Below are 24,546 nucleotides of genomic sequence, written 5' to 3' on the forward strand. Positions count from 1 at the left end.
GACTTCAAGTATTTAAGAAATTTACCGTAAAATTGTTGACTTTTTCCTTGGTTTGCGTGTTCACCCATCGAAGAGTTGCATTATAGCCCGGTGCCCCAGGCTTCATGAAGTATGACAGATAAGTCATTCCCGACAACTCATCCAACCAAGGTGAGGCCAGATATTCCGGCTCAAGAACTTTCGGGATTCCAAACTCCCTTTGGGCAATATTCATGGCGGTCGTACAATTACGAACACTTTGACTAGCATCAATACCACGCCAATGCGGAAACAGTCCAGGCTCACAATAATCCAACAAGGCTGACAAATTCACACCACTATTCCAGTCCGTGGTCAGATTTGAAATCTTACATTCCGGCAGAGCGGCTTGCAGCCATGCCAACATCAGTTTCCTTGGAGGGAACTTACTGCGACCAATTTGATACCTCACAATCAGGGACCAAATAAGACCCAGGATAAGTTTGACATTGCCATTGACGATATCCACATTTCCTATATTCACCAGCTTGATATGATCAGCTTCGACGGCATTCAGCGCGGTCGAGGCATTTTCGAGGTAATGATGCTGATTAGCCGGCCTGCGATTCCACGAGGGCTTCAAAGGTCGTGTTTGCAGCTTTTCAATGAGAGCACACAAGTGGGTGCCATCGCAGAAATCTGTCGCCCAGTCGTGTACCTGCAAAATGAGGAAATTCTCATGAATAACAACTTCAAAGAAATAAAAATTAAATAACAATGCAATTTGATTGGGAACCCCGCGAAAAAATGCGTCAAAGTTAAATTAATTCATGGACGCGTGTGGAGTAAAATTCAATTGTTAAAATTTGTATCCGCCTTTTGTGTAAATGAACTCAGAGTGTGAACAGCTAAACTTTGAATGCAAACAAAAAGAAGACAGAATGGAGGCGTGCAAACTACTTTGACTTTTAAAAAACAACAACAATAATAATTTAGGTAAGCTACCGTGTCGCTAGCCGCGTCATTCACATCGAAGGAGTTGTAATGGATTTTAATTCAAATTTAACTGTGGGAAGGTTCAATAAGCTTCCTTACATGTTGAATTAATGTTTTATTCAATGGAAACGAATGTATGTGATTTCTTGGTGTAAAAATGCATTACGCCAACAGCAACAGCGGAACCGGAACTTGGATTTGAGAAGCGTTAAATATTCAAATCAATGAGCAAATTTATGTGGATGGAAAAGTAAGTGGGTAAGTGTATACCTACATTAAATACAGCAGCGTAGCGACACAGAAATTATGTACGAATATAATTTAAATCAACAACTTTTAAATCAGAGTTAATGGAAATATGACATTTCAAATTAGTTCAACAACAGTGATTGATTTTAGTGAAATTGAAATTTGAAAGTTTCTCTATATTTTGGGGTCTGCAGAAAAACGAATTGTTTAGCTCAATTTTTTTAAGGAGATCGTCATAATAATTTGATAAATGTTTTGAAATTTGTCTTAAAGTTTTGAATATGATTATGGGAGGGAAAAACAAAGTTAGGTAAAGCACTCACATTCTTGATGTGCCGCTAATAAAAAAATGTATGCAATTCTATTTCAAAGTCTTGTGTTAGGAGTACTTTCCCAATTTTTTTCAATTTTTAAAATATTAGATGTTTAAAATGCCGCCGTGGAGCTATATAAGACTTGACCCGAAATAACTATCAGCTATATACATTTTATTTTTGCTTAAGATCGATTCTAGTTGAATACTTTAGTGTCGATACTTTATATATATCAAACTTCAATAAAACCTGCTTAAGAGATAACTCCAAATGTCCTAATCTTCATTTTACTTAAAAGTTTTTTTCACAAAAATGAAGTTGCTTAAGTGAACAGAATATCTTCTTTTTTATGTATAAAAAAACTGGTAATTGGCTTTTTTTCCCAAATTATATTTATTTATAATCTAAAATTGAATTCAAGTCTCTAGCGGAGTTGGTTCCTGAGATGTTTTGGGTTAACAAAATATTCAAGTTTTTTTTTAACTGCTATGGTAAAAAAACCACTCACTTAATTTTTTTGAGAGTCCTTTTTGCATTTTTATCTAAAGAACAAAATTGTTTCAAAGTCGGTATGTGGTTCTTGAGCTATGGACGACAACAAAACGCCGCGAACGTACGGTCTTTCGAACGTACGTACACACTCACGAACATACATCTCTCTAAAATTCCGGCTCTAGGGACCTTGATTACGTTGATTACACTAACTTCCTATAAGAAGTTAATAATGAATTGTTGATGATTTGCTTGCGAAATTATTTTCGAAGATCACGTTCCAATATTAATTAAAATATATGTTTTAAATAAAACGTAATTTCCTCAAATGCTTCCTTCCAGTTCATTTTCAGTCTTTAAAAGGAAAAGTTTGTCAAAAGTTGTCATTTCAATCGAAACCTTCAAATCTATAAAACTCTTGTTCACCCAACTACGACGACATCACTTTCCCTTTTCAAAGCTATGTTGTATATTGTAGCTCCAAAAAAGGAATAAACTTCCTCAACTTATATTTCCAAGGTCAATCAACCGTCTAAAAAAGTAATGACGCCACCACCACCGCATACTTATTGTAAGTAGTTCGTTGTCTTATGTCTTGATCTCCCTGAATACTGAATATAATATTCAACCCACATTCAGTTTATAACTCAACTATTTATATTTGTCATATTATTCACAAAAATTACGTCATCATCTGACGCCAGATGCAATGATCTTTTAGCTTGTTTATTTGCAAAACTCCTACACTTAATGTGTTATAGCCTATTAAATTTAATTATGCTAAGATTTAAACTGCACTACCTTGTTCAATATGATCAAACAAAATACCGGAGATATTCAGTAATGGAATACATTTTCTATAAATTTTGAATTTCAAAAATGTCTGTTAAATATCGTGTCTAGGGCACGTGTAACCTTTTTGTTTTCTAGAAATTGCAATTTAATGTGTCATCTAATGAACTTCCATTATAACAATTTGAGTTAGTTTATTTATTTTGTATTTGTTTTTTATATTTGTCTGTATTTTATTTTAACCACTGCTACTGCCAACTTTGAGCGCAATTAAACGTTCATTGTCATTCAATTACATTGAACAAGATTCCATATAAGGCTCACTTGGCAGTCCAATGAAGGTGAACCCTCCACCGTTAAAACAAATGAACTTGTCAATCATTATGAGACTGAGTGTATTTTTAGTTTGTTGTAGAAAAAAACAACAACATCAGGTATTTTGAATCCTTTAAATATGGTTTGCTAACAAAACAGCGTTAAAATGGTTGTTTTTGATTTTATATTATATGTGGGCGATGACGTTAGTTGTTGGTTCTGAATAAATACATTCGTCATAATTTTTCCTTTCGATACTTCAACAGTAAAATGGACGTCAAATAAAATATTTACATAAGTTCGTGAAATCATTAAATTATGTACCAGTATTTTCGAGTTAGTTTTAAGAGTGAAGTGTAGCTTAGGTATACAATCGTTGTCTAGAATTTTAGATCTTATAAAGAGTGCATAAAAAAGGTGGTTAGATATTTTCAACAAATAAAATATTTTTGTATTTATTACAAATACAAATTTACAATTTTGAAAACAGTTTAAAAATTTTGATTTGGAAACCTTTTTCAACATCAATAACAAAAATGAGCCGATATCGACCCCCATCGTAATTTCTTGACGCCTGAATTATACAATATATAATACAACCCTATCCAAGTTTCTACAAGTTTCGTTTTTATATAAAAAAAAAGCTTACTTAAGCTTAAGGTATTTAGTCAAATATTTTCATAAAAGTTCTTAAGAAATTCACGATATATTAAACGTTTCACCATTTAAGAAAACAATGTTTTCAAAATTTTGAACTTAATAGGTAGTTAAACATATATTACACTAGTCAACGAAATTCCATTTGTTTTTCTGTCTCGAACACAAAACCAGAATTTCTTGGTATAAAGTCCTTCTCAATTTTTATCTTGCTTTCAAATTTTTCAACCACACCATGTTTCAAAAACATGCCCGTTTAAAATTGATAAAGACAAACAAAATCGAGTTTTATAAGGCTTAGTTAAGACACAACAATAAATTGCATTATGATCTTGAAAGTTACTTCGACTTTAGATACAGTTTAAATCATTTAAGTTTCTTACATAGATAGTTTCTGGAATTTCTAATTGGTTATGAGACATTTTGAATGGGATATTTTGGATTTTGCGCATTTTGATTTTTGTATGACATATGTAGTAATTTTATGTGCATATCTTAGAATTATATTTTTGGAAGATTTGAGATATCATGAATTTATTGGTTTTAAGGTTTTGGAAAAAAACGTTTTGGGGTTTATTTTGAGTGCTCACTTGGAATCCGACATTCAATTCACTTCAAAAAGTTGGCGCGGGTAGATTTTGTGCACCCTATGGCGGCCATTTCGTGTTGGTGACATCTGTCAAATCATTTGTTTATTATTCAGTTGCTTATGCCAAATCATCATGGCAAGTTAGACTATTGCACAGCACTTTCAAATGATAAAACTTTATTATCAAAATAGCGTTCGTAAGCGCATTGAGCTCATTTTACGGTTGGTGTGGTGGCCCCTCAAAGTCGACTTTCAACATTTGGTTGCCAAATTTGAGACGACCGGTTCAGTAAACAATCAGCTAACACCCGTACTTCCAGAGAACATCGTCGCCATCCCTGACAGGGTACAGCAAAACCCGAGGCAGTCTATTCCTCACCACGCACAAGAACTCGGTCTTTGAGAGACTTCAACTTGATGAATTTTGCATCGGGACTTGGACCTTGGACATCCGGTCAAGATCCAATTGACCTGGAGCTTAAAGTTCATGGCCATAGACAACGACGTTTGTTCGGTGATTAGGCTTCGAAGCGTTTGGGCCCCAATGTTGGCCGAAAAATCATCTTTAGTGACGAGGATCATTTTTTGATGAATGGCTGTGTTAACAAGCAAAATGAATCCTCAAAAAGTTACCGTTTGATGTGGATTTTGGCCCGAAGGCGGCATAATTGGACAGTATTTTTTTGAAAACGACCTTAATGAGGCGGCCACTGTTAACAGCGAGCGCAACATAATGGTAATAACTAATTTTGTATGGCCCAAATTGAACCATATGGAACTAGACGAAATGTGGTTCCACAGGACGGCCGGCGTTACGTGCCACACAGCAAACTCACCCGCCCTTATTGAAAAACCCTTTATATGCTTGAATTAAATAAAATAGTAATCAACATTCTTTTTTATTTTGAAATAAATTTCAATGGTTTAATATTAGAGTCTTGTTAACATACCAAGTTATTTAAAAAAATTGAAACTTACTTACAAAAAACTTCCTTTTTCTGTTAAAAATCGTTATAGCATAAAAGGGTCAACAGTTACTTAATATTTATGTGAGCCAGGTAAAACCTATAACCTATGATCATTTTTCGGAAACTTAATAAATATTTTAGCTGTATATCAAAGATTTGGAAAATCATCATTTATTTTATTGACAAAAAAAAACAACTAAATGAATTAAAATACTTCGAATTTTAAAAAGTAATATCTCAAAAACCAGACTTGAAAATGTAATGTTGGTGTCGGTTTCGAACTAAGACATACCAAAAAAAGTTTAATTGCCCGTTACATAACATTGTTTAAAATTGTCACGTTTTTTAAAGGTGAACATTTTTTCGGAGCTCATGATACTTTTAAAAAATAATTTTTAACTTCCCATAGGAAGTTATTGTATTGGATCCGATTTGTCGAATTGAAAATTTTGACATTTCTCGACGTTTCAAGGTCGCTAGAGTCAAAATAGAAGATTTTTAGAAAGATGTCTGTGCGTGCGTGTGCACATACGTTAGTACTTCCATCCGTCCGTACGTCCGTATGTCCACACGTCCGTACGTCCGTACGTCCATACGTCTGTACGTTCGCGACGTTTTTTCGGCGTCCATAGCTCAAGAACCAGAAGAGATATCGACTTCATATAAATTTTGTTATACAGATATTAAGGCAGAAAGATGCAGAAAGGGCTCTCAAGAAAATTGCGTAGGCGATTTTTTTTACCATAGCAGATTAAAAAAAAGGTAAACATTTTGTTTAACCCTAAATAATTTACGAACTAAAAATGCTAGAGACTTGAATTAACTTTTATATCATATATTTTAAAGTGATACCAAACAAATATAATATTAAAAAAAAAACAATAAACAATTTTTTTATAAATTAAAAAAAAAACTGAACAAAAAATTTGTCACCTCGAAAATTTTGAGAATACAAAATGATTTTATCTACAGTACAATTTTGTAGAACGAAAAATAACGTTTTTGGCATACGGTCAAATTTTGAGAAAAATCGAATTGCCAGTTTTTTCATAAAAAAATGAAAATCTAAAAAAAAAACATTACTCAAAGTTGGTAAAAATTGAATTTCGACTCAAATATCTTTTCAAAAGTTTGAGATTATGGCTTTCAACTAATTTTATCTTGTAAGAAATATTGTTTTCAATATTCTGAAATTTTTTTAGAAAATTAAAATTGACAGTTTTTTTACAAAAAATAAAAACCTAAACAAAAAAAATTAATAAAAGTGGGTAAAAAGTCATTTTCGAATAAAATATCTTTTCAAAACCTTGAGATATTGGCTTTAAGTTTTTTATCCTTTAAAAAATATTGTTGTCACTCAGTAAAATTTTGAGGAAAATCGGATTGACAGTTTTTATTTACAAAAAAAAATAAAAAACTAACAAAAAAAAAAAACAATGGTAAAAATTTACTTACGACTTAAAAAGATTTTAAAAATTAGAAAAATTGTCTTAAAACTCTTCTTATTTCACATAAAATATATTTTTTAACATAATACATTCATAAAAAAATAAAATCTACAAAAAGTAGTACCTACGCAAATTTGGTAAAAATTGATGTTCGGTTCTTGATATCTCTTAAATTAATTTCATTCATCGAATTTGTAAGAATTTAAGAAATGTTACTGAAATTATTAAAAAATTGTTTTCGACTAAAAATTGATTTACCAAAACTCCATTTTCAAACTTAACTATTTCTTTATATGAAAAACATTGTTGGTAATTTTAAAATTTTAAGAATAATTCAAATGACAACTTTTTTAATCGAACACGTCTCTTTTTTAATTTGCAATTACAATTTTCTACACTGATACTTTCTTCTCAAAACCTTTAAACTTCTAAACAACTTTAATTATAAAAACGAAATTTTGCCTAAGAATAACTATTTTAAAAAAAGAAAATTGCTAGAGACTTTCCAAATAAAAGCAATATTAAGATTTCTCAAACTATTCCTGAAACACTGTCAAAAGCTTAAATTTTGAAATAAACTGTATAAAATAATATTTCGGTGTCCAGTTTTATTTTATATGCTAAAACGTACTGTAATCAAGTTGAAAATCAGACCGTTACCTAAAATTAAACAAGTACCTTGTTATTTTCTGTTTATGCATATTAAATGGCAAATCAATGACTCGTAATCGGTTCATTAACTCCGTTTTTTTTTGATTGTGCAGCACCAACATACCATCTAAATGGAAAGTGGGCGTTTCTACGTACATTCTGTAGATTGTATATGTATCACCAACAATGTAACGCTCAATGTAACGAAAGCCCTCGCAATTTTTCTCATATGCCAATTCACTCGCCGAACGAGAGTGAAATGAATTTTAATTGAGGCTATCAAACGCGTATACCATTAGCTTGTACGCTGCCGCAGGGGTCGGGTGAATGTGAATGGAACTGCCGACTTGGAATCCAAGTCCACGCACGCACTTCAAAACCCAAGTTTCCACCACCTCACGCTCAACTTACATGCTACTTTTCATACCTGGCCGGTTTTTTTATTTTGTAATTTTATTTTTGCTAAACTAAATCTTATGATGCGTATCTAAATTAATTTCGCGTGGGATGTGCGATAAATCATTGGAGTCTCTCTCGTTTTGAGTGGTTACTGTGAGGTGTTTTTATTTTTATTTTCAATTTCAATTTGAATTTTGTCTTTATGGAAACGGAAATAATTCCTCAACAACTACGACTATCATAGCCATTATGACTGGTTTGCATTTTGCGTGGATCGTTGACATGGAAGTTGGCTGAGATAGAAGCGAGATAACGTGTCAACTCGACTCCAGATGCTTTAAATTGCTTATTTATAATTTCTAAATTTGTATTCAAATCACTAGGAGCTCGAACATACATATATGTAGCTAAGCTATAGTTTCACTTTGATATTTTGATGGTGAAGCAGAGTTCGACTTTTTTTTCAATGAAAATGAGTTTGTGACATCGATACACATACTTTACGCATTTTTATGGCGATCCATAACTCAATTCGAATTTAATGGTGATTTGGCTCATTTTGAAAATATTGAATTTTCGTGATCTGATCATGGTTTACGACATTTTCTAATGATATGGATTTTTAACATTGTTGTTAAACCTAAAGGTGATATTGTGGGATCTGTCATTTATGCGGATTTAAATATGATTTCATCGCGTGCTTCGATACGACCATTTAAATGGTTTCAGAGGAGTGAATAAAAATATGTGTAAATCTAATGAGAAATACCTGTTTGATTCTTGAGAAATTAATAATTATTTTTAAGTGAAATAACTCGTTTTGAATAAACCAAATAAAAATGCATTGCAGCAGTTATTTTTGTTATAAAAAAAAAACAGATTCTTTTTTGTTTGGTCTTCATGTTGTACAAAGAAATAATTGTTATTTTTCTTTTGTAACACAAGAAATGTTTATTGGAAAAAATGTGAGGTAGAATGTGGAATAACAATAATAATGATGATGTACCTTCATGTGGGCAAAAGCAATTAACACGAAAGGAATTTTAGAACCAAAGAAGAATCACCAAATAGGGGAAATGAGATATAACATAAATTATTGATGTTTATTAACACTTTGAGAAAGAAAATCTAAAAAACTGATTGGATAGGAATGCATTATTTTTTCAATACGAAGAAATACTAATTCAAAACATGATCTGTACTTTTGAAAATTTTCCAAAAAGGTTTTAATCAATTATCTAATATAATTATATTTTTGAACAGTTGGATGAAAATTTGGCTTGAGGGCAAAATAAGTTCGACTGCCAAATAATTAATAAATACAAAGCAACTGTCTGAATAAATCCCACGAGTAGGGTGAACTTATGTTAAACAGGGGTTGCTTTAAAAAGAATATGACTTAATTTTGAACGGAAACACAAAATAAAGTTCGACACAGTGTTTTTTAACTGATGTCACATTTGAAATTGCCATTTTCTGACGATTGACAAGTCAAAACTAGTGCTTTACTAAAAATGGAACAATATAGGATTCAAAGACACATTTTCGAAAGAGTGATCACAATTGACCATCAATACCTTGAAACCTAGCAACTTTATACTTTTTCTTATGGACCTATTCAATAATAAGACCAGCTCTCAATAATCAATTAAAAAAACTAAAGGATGGACTTCGTGAAGCTATTGAGGACATTTGTGCTAACTTTTCATTTCATGTGGCTGATGTTTTTTCCCATTTTTAAAAGCCTACCTTCTTCTTTACAAAAGAATGAAAATGAATATTCTTATAGAACGACCCTGTGAAATGTTTTTGCTGAAGTGTTTACAATTTTGACAACATCCTATATGGTTTGGATTAACTTACTTTCAACTTTTTCCTAGTATTTCCGGTAGCAAGACAAAATTTTTTAAGATCGATATAAATCATTGGATCATTTTAAAGGACACTTCATGTGGTTTCAAACCTATAATTAAAATAAAATTAATTCAAGAACATTGCTATACCCTAATACATTTTCCTGAAAAATCCTTCTTTTACGTTTCTGATTATTTTGGGCCATTTTTAAAAAGTCGTTCCGTTTTGTATAAAATAAATACTATCGATAGAAAAATATCTTCAATCTCAGCTTCTGATCAAAAATTAAAAACGAATCATTCGTAACAGTATTAAAATTAATAAAATGACAAAAAAAAAATTCAACTAACCTGCATTCCAGTTCCTCGCAAATGCTCGTTAACCCAATTCCTAAATGTATTCGCTTGAATCTCCACCCAAAGATCCTCATTGCCGCGTATATTCATGCCCTTGGCTGCCGTTCCCTCGGGACTGCGAGCGACCAGACCTGCGTGGGTGATCTTCTGCGTATCTGTTGTCCCATCTGGATTGTGTTTCAGCAAACCAGCATGAGTAACTTTCGCTCCTTTTATATCCTTTAAATCCATTTTAAGTGCTTTTCAAAACCGCACACACCACTCACACACAATTAAATAATTTTTCTTATTTTTCTTCGATTTCACAGAATTTCGCTTGGATATTATTTTAATTTTTCGCTTATATTAAGAATTTTTTTTTATTCACATTCACTTTCGTTTCGGGGATTTGCACTTAGTTTGAATTGAATTCACTTATGCGCACTTCACTTGTCGTCTGCCGTTCTCTCAGAACAGAGTTTTCTTTTTCGATTTTTTGAATTTCATTTTTATTGTTTTTCCTTTAATTCGTCTAAACTAATTAAAAAAATCTATCTTTAAGAATAAAAATTTTTAATTAACGTATAATCGCAGTTCCTAAGTCAGTTTTTTTTTGATGCAACAGGTTTCAAAGCTTAAATCGAACTGAGATTCGATTGAAAATCATTCATTCAGGTGTACCTACTCGCGTTTACTGTCGACTTGCAGCCATGCCATGATTCCCTACCTACATTCGATGACGTCATTTTTTGTCGAGCAGTAATAATAATAACTACAAAAAAACAACACGCTATTGGAATGGAATTTTGAGCAGGTTTTTGTATCTTTTTAAGCTTTGTATAGCTAAAACAATCTGACAGATACTTATTTTGCCATTGTCTCTCCACCTGTGTGTTTTTTTTCTTCTCTTTTGTTTTTTTTCGTTTTGAATGGAGAAAGAAAATAGGAACCGAAAATAAAACACAAAACATATATTAAACTCAATAATGAAGACTCAGTACTGGAAGTAAGAAAACAATCATGTGGTCGGTTCCGAGGTTTGAAGTTCGGACCGGTTTTTGTATACCTCTTAAATATTTGCTTTTATCTTACTATCTACTTATTTTGGCTAAATTTCCTCATAGCTTTCCAGGAATTTAATTCACAATTATTAACATAGCTTTCTTGATTATGTTTAAGTTCTGTGAGAGTCGGGCTTAGAAGAGAGAAAAAAAGGAGAGCTTAAAAAATAGTATCTATAGAACAGTTTGAAAATGGGAATATTTTCTATGTTAATTTTTAACTATTTTTAGAGAAATGATTATTAACTATTAAGAACCAGATGTTGGACAAAAACTTAATTTTATTCAATAGCTTTAGTTCCAAATCAAATCAATAGCTTGACTCTTCTTTTGTTAATTTGAGATTTAAATAACCTTGAAAAAATATAAGCTTGTATTGGATATGACAGTAGACAAGGTAAACAAAGATGTATCGGAAAAAAAATTGTATAAATTGATTTATAATTAAGAAGCTAAGAGGCGTTAATTATAGGAAATTATTACACTAATGTGTTGAGCTTATAATTTAAATATTCTGCTTTTTTTATTAGCATGAATATAGAAAAACGCAATCAACCTTGTATGTAATGTACGAGATTTAAGACATTTACTGAAGATTTAAGATTATTTTATTTATTTTGGAGGTAAATGAAAATCAAATAAGTACACATCTTGCCAATAATGGACTTTGCCTCAAAGTAAAGTGCTTAAGGATTATTTTTACAACTCTGATGTTTCGAGTATTTTTTAAGCTGTTTCTTCTATGGTTAAACCGAAGCCTGTAAAGACGATCAGGGGAACATCGTAGTAGAACCGCATTTTATGTTGAGAATATGGAAAGACCACTTCTACAAATTATGTAATGGCGATGACGAACAGAATTCCGCTGTAAGGGAGATAGAACCACTCAACCTAGGCGATGGAGATCAACAATTCCGCCTACCCGACCTATATCTAAGAGCTATATCTAAACTGATGTCAAACAAAGCTGGTGGAGCTGACGACATCGCTGCTGAACTATTTAAAGCAGCAGGCGATGACTTGGTAGGGAGCATGCACCAACTCATCTGCAAAATATGGTCGGAAGAAAGCATGCCCGATGAGTGGAATCTCAGCATAGTTTGCCCGATCGATACATAAAAACGGAGACCCTCTTAATTGCGGCAACTACAGAGCCATCCTTAACATTTCATGTAAGATCCTTTGTGCCGTAATATGCAAACGTCTGAAGCCGTTCGTCAACAACCTGATAGGTCCTTATCAGTGTGGCTTCAGACAAGAAAAGTCCACTATCGAACAAATTTTCACGCTACAGCAGATCTGGGAAAGAACCCAGGAGCTTCAAATCGATACCCACCATCTCTTTATCTATTTTAAAGCCGCGTACGACAGCATCCATAGGGAAGAGATCTACAGAGCAATGTCTTGTTTTGGCATCCCTGTCAAACTTATCCGTTTGTGCAGAATGACAATGGAGAATGCACGCTGCTCTATCAACGTCGGATAAGATCTCCCCGATGCATTTGATGTCAAAAAAAGTTTTAGACAAGGCGATGCACTGTCATGCGACTTCTTCAATATCGTTCTGGAAAGAATTGTGCAAAACTCAACCGTCAACACTAGAGGCACAATCTTCCAAAGGTCCATCCAATTACTCGGATACGCAGATGATATTGACATAATTGGAAGATCAAAGCGTGATGTGAGTGGAGCGTTTTGTAGCATTGCGACGGAAGCGAAGAAGATGGGTTTATTGGTCCATGAGGGCAAGACCAAGTATATGCTGTCATCAAAAACGGACATTGAATAACGACGTGTTGTACAAAAGGTCACCATGGACAGCTATAACTTTTAGGTAGTTAAGGACTTTGTTTACCTAGGCACCGCTACACACACACAGGCAACGAAACCAGCGCTGAAATCAAACAAGGAATAACTCTTGCGAATCGCTGCTTCTTTGGACTGAGAAGGCAAACACCTCTCTTGAGTATCTAAAATCAATATCTATAACACACTTATCATCCTGGTTCTCATTTATGGCGCTGAGGCCTGGACACTGTCAAAGAAAGATGAGAGGGTCTTAGAATTCTTCGAGAGAAAAATTGTTCGGGTGATTTTTGGTCCCGTACGCATAGATGGAGAATGGAGGAGAAGATATAACGACGCAAATGGCAAATAGACATTAACGCTCCAGCCTGGATGGTCTTCGAATCCAATCCCGAGGGACGACGCAGTAGAGGAAGACCGAGAATCAGGTGCAACACTCAGGTTGGTGAAGACCTCAACCAACTTGGCGTGCGAAACTGAAGATCGCTAGCTGGCTGATAACGCATGTTGGTTGAGCCTCAAGTCCGCCCGGACTGTTCGGTTTTGATGGTATTATCATATGTCATAGAGTGCTCTCCTATCCGGATTTTCTTATATTAAGGAAGTTAATTCTTAAACTATAAATTTTAAATCAGATTTTCATAATCAGAAATTAATTCCATTCATTTTTCTGTCTTTTTATTTTTATTTAGAGTTTTAAATCCTAAAACTTGTCTTAACAAATAATGAACCTACAAAAACCGTGTACTGAAAAATCACGTTTAACATGAAAACCCTTAATCAAGATTTAAAATTGTTTAAAAATAGAAAACAACATTCTAAAAACTTGCAAAGTCAGGCAAAGAAATAGCGTGGTAATGAATTATAAATTCACGTAGAACGGCTGAAGAACGAATCTCTTATTTCAAAATAAGACTGAAGTTGGGCTCAAGGATATTTCTAGAAGCGCGAGTGTGCTTATTTACAGGGAGAAGTGCAACTGGCAAATAAACAAGAGCATAGTCCTTTAAAATGATGGTAAAAAAGTTTGTTTTTAGAAAGCGCACACTCAAGGGGATATTACTATCCTTATTGAGTTAAGACACAGTGTGAGCACTAGGAAAGGGAAAGAGGGGTTAAAAAGAGGTGTCGGTGCATATTGGTTTTGAATTTCTGAATATTGCAATCACTGGGACAGAGTGTGGTTCCCCATTCGTGTAGTACGGCTAAAGAACGAATCCCTGTACTTAACAGTATGACCGTAGTTGAGCTCGAGGGTGTATAGGAAGCGCGAGTATTACGGTTAAACTGTTTAAGGGAATACAGCTGGCTTTTTCTCTGGAGCATAAACCGCTAAAATGTCTATAAAAGGATGAGACAAGAAACTTTACACATATTTGGTTTTTAATAAGCTTAATATGTTTGTGTCGGTGCAATTTCATATTCTTGGAAGAATTGTGTAGTCTGTAAATGAAAATGAAAAACTAAGAGTAGCCATGAAAACAATTAAATGAATTAAAAGTTGGATACCTAAGATCAATAATTAAATCAACAAAGAGTTTCGGAGATAAAATAGAACCCTGAGGCACACCGGAATTCATAATATGTATTTCAGACTTTAACCTTCCAATATTAATGGTTCTAAACTTTCCGAAATGTAATTTCTAATCCAATAAGACTTTCAAACTTAAGACACACATATCCGATAAGAACGCCTAATGCAAAACTCTATACAATAATCATACATTTGTAATTGCTTAAAAACTTATGGACATTTTAAATTAATTTAAATTAAAATTGAATTCACAATCGTTGTAAGTAATAAGGAGACCATTGGATGATTTTCAAAACTAACCTCAAATATTCATTATGATGGCAATGTGCTGATTTTTTAATTTAAAGTTATTTTGAATAAAATTAATATTCTTTTGTAGTCAAAAGAAGAAGAATTGTTTTTAACCAATTAAATTCTCTCCGTTAAACGAAAAGCTTCAAATATTAAAAAAAAAAGCGTAGCAGCACGAATGATTTGAAACAAAAGTGTGATTTTATATTTCAAACAATTTTCTATTGTTTTTTGTTTTTGTTTTGATCATTATAAGTTGTCATGACAATGAGTATTAATATTATTAACTTTTAACTTAGACGGCCATTAAAAAACTGTTTACTATTTGTGATAATTACAACAAGCCACACAACCAATTGCCTTATGTACCCATAGCTATTTGTCAATATAATGGTTTGTATAACCTTTAGGCTTTTACCTCTATAGATACGAAAAAAGTCGTGAAAATATGTTACTTCGTCTAGAGAGTTACTTGAAATGCATAGTGGACGGATGTTGACTTTGAAGACGTCTCAATACCACAATACGGCTCTGGTAGCACTCCCAGATTTTCAGTCAGTCAATCGAATCAAGTATACATCACATTGGTGGCGTATCTTGATGCTGAGTCAACGGTTTGAAGGTTATTTTGGAATCGCATGAACACAGATTACACTACACACCTGTCCAAACGATTATGTTGACGTTTTTATCTAGTTTAAGTCTCAGGTATTTCACATGAAAAACAAACACCAAACACAATTCCAGAGAAATTCTCATGTTTCACAAAAAAGCCATAAACACTGCTTCGATTCGATTTTCCATTTTTGGTAATGGCTTTCATGTTTCATATTTTGTTTTCTTATTTATGAAATAGAAGAAGAAAACGGATGAGCAGGTTAAAAAGTAATTAATATGTATAAATAAATACCTTGATTGAGATTGAGTGAGTTTGACTTAGTTGGTGCAACGAACGAAACGATATAAAAATAAATGACAAAATCAAAGAAAAGAAAAACTTGAATGAATTCACATTTTTCTTAATTCATTGACTTTCTTTTTTTTAGTAAATAGTGCGAAGACAAAAAATTCCTTACTTGGTTTTAAGGCTTATAGAAAGTTTAAAATTTTGTTTAAGGTATTTAATTAGTTTAATCGCTTATTGAATTCATAAATGGGAGCAAATAGAAATTTTATCATATTCGTATAGAAAAAATTGTTTGCGTGATATAATTAAATAGTCCACATCAAGGCTGTCCATAAGACGAACCAGTTCTGTTTCTCATTTTGGTGATTTATAAATCAGACATCATCAAATGCATTTCAATTAAATTTATGGTTTTATTTATTTATATTGAACTAATTAAAGTTGTGGGTATTTAGATATCTGTAACACAAGTTTTAAATTCATATATCATCTAATTTCCTAATGCGCGACTGCAAAATAATGAAAGTTGCATGAGGAAGAAAATTGATTGAAATAATTAGTTTGAATTGCAATGCATATAATAACAAACATTTGTAGTTTGTTTTAAGGGGTATCCTTTTAGGGGTACCCTTTTTAACCTAAATAAGCAGTTAAAGTATAAGGATACAAGAGAGAGTTTATAGAGAGGTGTCGATGTAAATGGGTTTTGAATTCTTAAATATTGTAATGACAGGGAAAGACAGAGTGCTGAAAAGCATTTCACATTCACGTTGTGTGGCTAAGGAACAAATCTCATTTAATGACAGTACGACGTAGTTTCCTGTGACTAAAAATTAGGTTTGTTAAAAGATTGGGTTAAAACCAAAGTTCTTTATAATTTAAGTGCTTACGTGAGTACCTACTTCCTAGCTTTGATATTAAAGTGTGATTTTTTAGCCATTATCTTTTTTGCAACACTTGTTTAAACAGCTGTAGTACCCGTAGCGTGATGGAATTGGCTAATCCTCCAAGAGTAATTCTTGTCATGAAAAAGTGTTTTCTCGAATTAGCCGTTCGGATTCGGTATATAAACTGTAGGTCCCTGCCATCTCCGACAACATTACTTGCACACAGGAATGGTTGACAGTTGTAAGTCACTAGGCCCTGGTTCTTCATGGTATGTTTCGACAACTAATTTATTTTTATTAAGTTCAAACAGCTGACGCGCGTTTCGTATTTTGTTTTACTGTCAAACATCTTCTTTTTGGTCTATAACTTAACCATGAATCGTCTTAGTATCAAAATGCGTGCTCTGCTAAGAAAGTTCATCGAGCGCTTTTGGGCCTCTGCTACTCAACAACGTAGAAAATTTTGCGTAAGGATTTAGGAGTGATACCTTTCAAAATACAGCTGGTGCAAGAATTGAAGCCGAACGAGCTACTGCAACGTAAAATTTTTGGTAGATGGGCTTTGGAAAGTTTTCCGAAGATCTACTTTTTTACCGAAAAATTGCGTTCAACGACTATGCTAATTTTTGCCTCAATGGGTACGTAATTTAGCAGAATTTTCGATTTTGGAGTGAATATCAGACTGACGCATTGCAAGAGCATCCAGAAAAATTCATAGTTTGATGAAATAATGGGCTGTTGGCATCATTGGACCGTACTTCTACAAAAATGATGTGAATCATAACGTAACTGTGAATAGTGAGCGCTACTGTGAGATGATATCCAACTTTTTTTGCTCAAAATGCTAGTGCTTGACTTGCATGACATGTGATTTCAACAAGACGGTGCCACATGCAACACAGCACGCGCAAAAATGGACTCCGGTGAACATTTTATTTCACGTTCGGCACCGGTCAATTTGCCGCTTGGATCGTGCGATTTAACGCAATAAGAATATTTGTTGTGGGGCTATAATGAAGCTCAAGTCTATGAAGACAAGTTCGCTTCAATTGAAGCATAGGAAGACAACATTGAAGCATTCATTGGTGAGATACCGTCCGAAATGTTGGAAAGAGTATGCCAAAATTGGACAAAGCGGATTGACCATTTGAGGCGTAGTCAAGGTCAACATTTCCATGAAATAATCTTCAAACATTGAATTATATAAACCGTACTATCGATTTAAATAAAGATTTTATGCATTTTTATGAATTTCATGTGTTTTTTCTTACTTTTCTACAGCTTTTAAAAAATCACCCTTTATAACTCTGTTCTATTGAGAACCCTACTTCTTAACTGTAAGAATATCAAAAAAGTTAGCGTGCTTCGCTAAACATTTTCTTGTTATTAAAAAGCTAATTTCAAATTATTTTATGAAAAATAAGGCGTTACAGTTTTCAATCTTTTGATCTAAATTGTGCTGTGGTTAATTTTAAAATACAATTTTAATATACTTTTTACTGGTCTCTTATTCAATGTGTGTCAACTTTTTGATGACGAACTCATCTATTTTAAATGTTTTAAAGTTTTATTTTCCAAGCTTATTTAATTCGTTTGCTAGTTTGCTTTTTGTTCATTTTTTAAATAATAAGCTTAAACTTTATTTCATGTCATTATAAGTGCTTGTCCTGAAAAGACTCATGTCGCTTAATATCAAATTAAAAACAAAATGACAAAAAAAACATTAACAATTGTCCGTCATCGCATGATAGAAGTAAGAGAAGGTCATTTGCATGCATGAGAGGACACATGAAAATCACTTGGCCTATGGACTGGACATTCGACAAGCGACCAGTTGTAGCTGTAGACTTGTATAGTGTTTTGCTATAACAACAATAACTTTTGTTGAGTGTTTATTGTTTGGCTTACCTTCAACTCACTTTTCAAATAAGTTAAATACAAAAAATAATAACCATTTCCCGCCGCAAGTGGTCAGACAAATAAAAATTTCTATTTTTATCATTTTTAACCGGCCGGCATTTATCCGGTTGATAGAATTCAGGTGATGAACACTTTTAAAATAAGTTTAGAGATTTATTTTTTCTGTTCAAAAATATACATAAGCAATTCTTCTCATGAATAAAATCAAATGAAACAAATCTAATTAAGAAGTGTAACTCACTGTAGTCAGGGGTTATTTGCTGAGCAAAAATAAAATAGGTTGCAAGCTAATTTCCAGTCGGATGAGAACAACAAACCAATTTTCTCTGACAATTAGTTGAGTTAACTGAAATTAACTCTCGAACACAATTCCAAATGGAATATAAATTCAGATTGATAGCAACTAGAATATGTAAACAGTTAAGATTTTATTTCATGCATCGCTGATTGCCGTTTGTTTTTTTTTTATTTTTTCGTTTTGATGATGATGAACTTTTATATCTATTGCTTTGACAATGATTATTATATTATTTTAGATCGTTTATAGCTAAGTGTTTTAATTGACACATGTTTTGTGTAGTAGCTAGGAATTGTTATATTCATCATCATCATCATCAGTGCGGTGAAGGTGATGTAATATAGAATTGACCGACAATTTGATATTTGGAATAGCTATCATGATATGAATTATTCATGCATACCTTTACAGGGTATGCCTAGCTATAATAAAATATAATTTAATTTAAGACTTCAAGTTTTTCCATATTTGGATTTTGAATGTAATCTTATTGAATTTAATTTATTGGACTTTATGTTATTTAAATTTATAGTTCGATAGTACATAATTATGTCGGAACTAGATTTGTTTCTTTTTTAACGGAGTTGGTGGTCTCTAGAGATGATTTTGAATATATTATTTTATTCAAAGTCATGATTTGAGTGTAGGCATACATTTTAGGTTTTATTGATAAAAAGACTTTTATACATATTAAAGTTGGAAACATTGATCATTCTTATAAAATGTAATAAAGACTTAAAACATTCTTTCAGCAGAATTACTTAAAACTCTACGTAAAAAGTTGTAAAACCATGAAATCTAAGAACGAATTATTTTTTCCCTTAAAGAAAAAATTAAAATAATTTCGTTATATAAACGTTTTGTTTTTTTTTTTTTCAAATAAGTCTCCTGGAGAATTATGTATGTCATTTGAATAATGTTTTTTCAACTAGGAAATGTAGTTTATGTGCACATGAATTTTGAAGTTATTAACAAATTAAATGCGAAAAAGTTTTTAGTATTTCATAGAAGAATTTGCATCAAAAAGTAGCCTGAGTGTATATTCAAACACCTAAGGAATAAACTATAAGTTAATTTAGAAAAGGTCAATAAGACATAAAAAAGACACTTCCAAATGCAAATTCTTCAACTATGTTAAAAACATCGTTTCATGAACTCTGAAAACTGAGTTCCAAATGAAATAAAAAAAAAGGATATAAGATTTAAAGTAATCAAATTTGTATTTCCATTAAATACTTCAAAAATCGTTTTTAGCTTTAACTATCCAAAGATCGTTATACCTTTTGCAAACACAAATGCTAAAGTTCGACATTATGCTGTTAATCTTTTCAAGATGTCACATTTTTAGTGATTAGTTTTTATTTTATTGTTAATGCGACTTATTTTTTATATTTTTAGTAAATCAAACACAATGTTTTTGACAGTTCAAAATAGTTAAAGGTGTTGATCAAGATTTTATGCAGACGATACGGGACTTTAATTTTGAAGTATAAAAATGAGTGCATTTATTCCCTAAATACGGTTTCTTGACAAGAAACCATGCAAAACTAATTGCAAATTGTATGTACATCTATTTTAACAATAAAAGAAAATGTCTCACAACTAAAGAATAAATCATTTAAGAATGCCATACAAATAAAACATTCATTGTAAAACTTAATTATAGCACCCGACCACACTTAACCACTGACTAAATATCCAAAAATAATAACTGACACACACAAAACAGTTTAAAATTCCATTGATCTCCTAACCACAATCTATTAATTCTGACTTTTTTTTTTGTAAACCGAGTTACCATTTGTATAAAGATAGATACTATTGTGATTGTGAAACCTCAACCAATTCACTGAGATAAATATCTCAAAACATGGATTATCGGAACAACATTGACTTGCAAAAGCAATTTACAACCTCAATACCCAACCCACCTACTCCAGCAGCAGCATACATATAGTGACGCAATCCAAATATGGTGAAGGAGTTAAATAAACAACAATACTAAACAAAAAAATAAAAAAGCATTCCACGATTTCAAATTTGGTCAGCACAAGGTATCTGTATCTTTTTTAAGTTTTGTTTCTTGCTTCAAAAACAACTCTGTGGGAATTGTTGCCAAAAAGTTCAAGTATCTACTCCTATAGCACCATATAGCATTGTGGGAGTTCAGGTACACATACCTACAACTTTATCTTGACTTCGCCCATTTATGATTTTTATTTGTTTTATTATTATTATTTGTGTTGTTTCATTTCTGAATTCTCTTACTTATCCCGCGCAAATATCTGCAAATTAAAAAAAAAAACTGTAGGTGCGAAAATCAATCGAACTAAAGGGGCGGGAGGAGGAAACAAAAATATTATATTACTTTTCCAAGTTCGTACTTCAGCTCTTTCGTTTTGGATTTGAATTCACATTGTTTTTGCACTACTCTTTGCGGTGTCTACGTTTTTTTTATTCTTTTTTATTTAATAAACTTATGCACATGATGGAGATTGAAATTGCTGTTGTTGTTGTTTTTAACAAAACCGGTTTGTGTGTATGCCCGGGCAGTTGATGGAGTTTTGTTGTCGCGACTTGGCGTTACGTAACACACATTGTTACCTTAGAGCTATTATGTTCGCATAGATTGCTATTATACACGGTGTGGGGGATGCTGGTAGCACACACTACACTGTTTTTTTTAGTAATTTCCGTGCGCCATTTTAAGCAATTACTGTTTACCTATGATGGCGAATAAATGCAAATGCAACGAAGGCAAACAACTAGAACATGAAACAGAAAATAGAAAACAGAAAACAATCGTGGAAATGAGGTTACACCTTTGACATCGACAGTTAAGTTAAGCTAAAGGCATGACGGTGGCATGCATCAAGTATACAGAACAGAATGGCATTGCCTTGAGAATTAAGAAGAAAAAAAAAACAATCACCGTTGTTGCAGTCAGCTGTTAGGTGTTATTATTATGAGTACTCTTCTTTTATGTACGGACACTTTTACTAAGAAAAACACATAAAGTGATGGATAAGAAAAAAAAGAAAAATAAAGATTGCCTTTAATTTTGTAATTCACTAAAGCGTAACCATTGTTGACGTAATAATGAACTAAAAATTGCTACTCAGCAAATAATTACTATAATTTATAAATATTTTTCTTTTTTTTTACTTTTGACTTATAATACACAAAGAAAAACTATAATACGGTTCTTTTGCTACTATTCCGATTGAGATAATTTATATTATATATTATGTACTTTTCTATATACACTTAGGTTTCCACACCTCTTCGTTTTGATTAGTTATTTCGTTATTTTTGTTTTATAACTTCGCGTCTGTGTCGTAGCTCAAATAAAATACAACTAAAAGTAACAAGTGCATAAGACTCAATTTGGTGACTCAAAAGTGTTAAGCTTTTTGATATTCCAGTTGAAAGCTTATGACGTAATGATCTCGTCTCTGGTGGTGAGTTGGATATGTGAAGTTGATTTTTTTCACCATGAGTGTGTGGTAAGTTTCGTTTAAGGTTTTGACTCAAATCAAAGTCTAGCTCTTATTTTATTTTTAAATGTTGTTGATGTGAGTGATGTCAGAATTTTTGGAATTTATTTGAATGCATTTTTATGAAAAAGAGTGAACTTAGTTACGAGATAATTTGAAATAGAATTAAACAAATGCTTATTTAAGAACACAAAAGCAAGCTTAAAATAGACAATTATCAGGTGGAAGATATGATGACTTAACACTAAGATTGAGAAGGCAAATGTTGAATTTATTTCTCTAAGAATCAATAAACTGACTAACATCTTCTTGCTAAATTGTGAAACATTTCGAAATCCGTTTATTAACCAATTGATTTATTAACCATTTTTCCAGTATGTTTTTGTTAGTTTGAATTATTCGTATGTTTAATGTTACTGATTAAATTATTAATTTATTAATCTAGTTTCATGTAGTTCATTATTTATGTTGTGTGTCTTAACTTATCTATTTATTTAGTTTGTATTAATTTATATATTATTTATTACGTTCCTTTAAACGCTCCATCTTCAAATGAGATTTTATTATCAGATGGTATGTCTTCATGTGGCTTAAGTCAACTCAACGGTGTGAAGAACCGTTTTGGAAAAACAATTGGTCTGGTATTTTTCTCCGATACCATATGTCTACAAAACGATTCCATTAAAAAAGGCGCGAAATAACTTGAGTGTTCCACCATGGTTTGAGTCTTACGTTAAAAACTTAAAAAACAAAAGGGAAAAACCAGGATAAAGTACAATCACACAAGAACTGATGATGATTATAGGATGTTCATTAAAATAAAACAACTTTTAACTGACTACTCTAACATCCTATATGATGACTAAATTCGGAAAATTGAATTTAACCCTAAAAATAATGTTGATAGCTTTTGGAAATTCGTTAATCGTAAGAAGAAAACATGTGGGTACCCTAACTTAATGACTGATTCGTCATCAAATAATTATGAGCCGAGAATAATGAAAACTACTTCAAAAATGCTTTTGTAGATTATAATATTATTAGTTTTCCAAACACATCTATCACTTTCTTAAATTTCCAACACTTACGTAAATTCTTTCAATTTTTTCATAAGTGAAGAAACTGTCCTTAACAGTATCCTTTAAATTGACGAATGCTTTAGTCCATTTAAAGAAATGTGCTGAGTATTTAGCACACCCGTTATATGTGTTCTTTTCAACACGTCTTAAAGAAATTCGCTGTTTCCTTTTATCTCGAAGAGCTCTTTCATAATAACAGTACAATAAAAAAGGTCCAAAAAACGAAATAATGAACTACCGACCTATTGCTAAACTATTTGTGATACCTAAACTGTTAAATCAATCGTATGTAGCGTCCTTTCTTTTGACTGTAGTGATAACAAGCATTGTTTTGTTAAAAAGCGTTCAACTGTTACTAATCTGTTTCACTTAACGTTCTTTTGTATAGATGTTTTTGAAAAACGTGAACAATCAGATTGTATCTTTGCTAATTTCAGCAAGGCCTTTGACAAATTGTGTCATAAAACATTACTTTTAAAACTATCACAGCAAGGTTTTAACCACTATTTCATAAACTTAATCTCCTCATATTTGCAAGATATACGTTATAGTGTTAAATTTTGTAATGAGTGTTCAAGTTCATTTGTTGGGAATTCTGGTGTCCTCCAGGGTAGTCACCTCGGTCCTATTCTATTTGTTTTATTTATAAATGACTTCGATCATACAAAATTTGTCTGTCCTAATATATGCTGAAGATCTGCCTGTCTTCTCTTGCAAGAAGACTTAATATTATTCAGGGAATGGTGCAATAATAATCGTCTTGTTTTAAATGTTGACAAATGTAAAACCATGAGTTTTATACGCCAAAAAATTTCAATCGTTTTTAGTTGCATGTTTTATTTATGTCTTTTAAGTAGAGTATATGTATTTTCAGACTTGGGTGTTGTCTTAGAACCTATACTAACATTTAATGAACACATTGACTTCATAGTTAAAAAAGCAAATAGAGTTCTGGGGTTTATTAAGAGATTTTGTCGGGATTTCCGTGATCCATGTGTTTAAAAATTACTCTATGTTTCATTTGTGAGAACAGTTCTGGAATATCCTTGTACAATATGGTTACCTTACTACGCTGCCATGCACGTCACAAGACTCGAAGCCATCCAGGTCCTAAGAATCCGTAGACACATAAAAGAAAAATTTAGAGATAATCAACAGGATTAGTTTTGCTAGATGTTGAAAAAGCTTTCGACATTGCTTGGCACAATGCACTCATACACAAACTCATTATAAATGAATGTCTCACCTT

General features: G+C 32.2%; 1 protein-coding gene across 4 annotated transcripts in view; it reads right to left on the bottom strand.

Moving 5' to 3' along the window:
• Nucleotides 1–22,058, bottom strand: part of LOC129950084 (filamin-C) — a 51,694-nt gene extending 29,636 nt beyond the window's left edge. The window contains exons 1-3 of one of the 4 annotated variants that reach the window (XM_056061882.1): nt 21,975–22,058; nt 10,033–10,554; nt 26–676 (exon numbers count right to left, since the gene is read on the bottom strand). In XM_056061882.1, coding sequence (XP_055917857.1) covers nt 26–676; nt 10,033–10,269 — 888 coding nt within the window. In that variant the 5' untranslated portion in view covers nt 10,270–10,554; nt 21,975–22,058. Of the gene's footprint in view, nt 1–25; nt 677–10,032; nt 10,647–21,974 lie in introns of those variants that run through there. The other 3 variants (XM_056061881.1, XM_056061883.1, XM_056061886.1) reach the window with 3 other exon arrangements.
• Nucleotides 22,059–24,546: the final 2,488 nt, after the last annotated feature.

The sequence above is a fragment of the Eupeodes corollae genome, chromosome 3 (genome assembly GCF_945859685.1).
Source record: "Eupeodes corollae chromosome 3, idEupCoro1.1, whole genome shotgun sequence".
In the NCBI taxonomy this organism is placed as follows: Eukaryota; Metazoa; Arthropoda; class Insecta; order Diptera; family Syrphidae; genus Eupeodes; species Eupeodes corollae.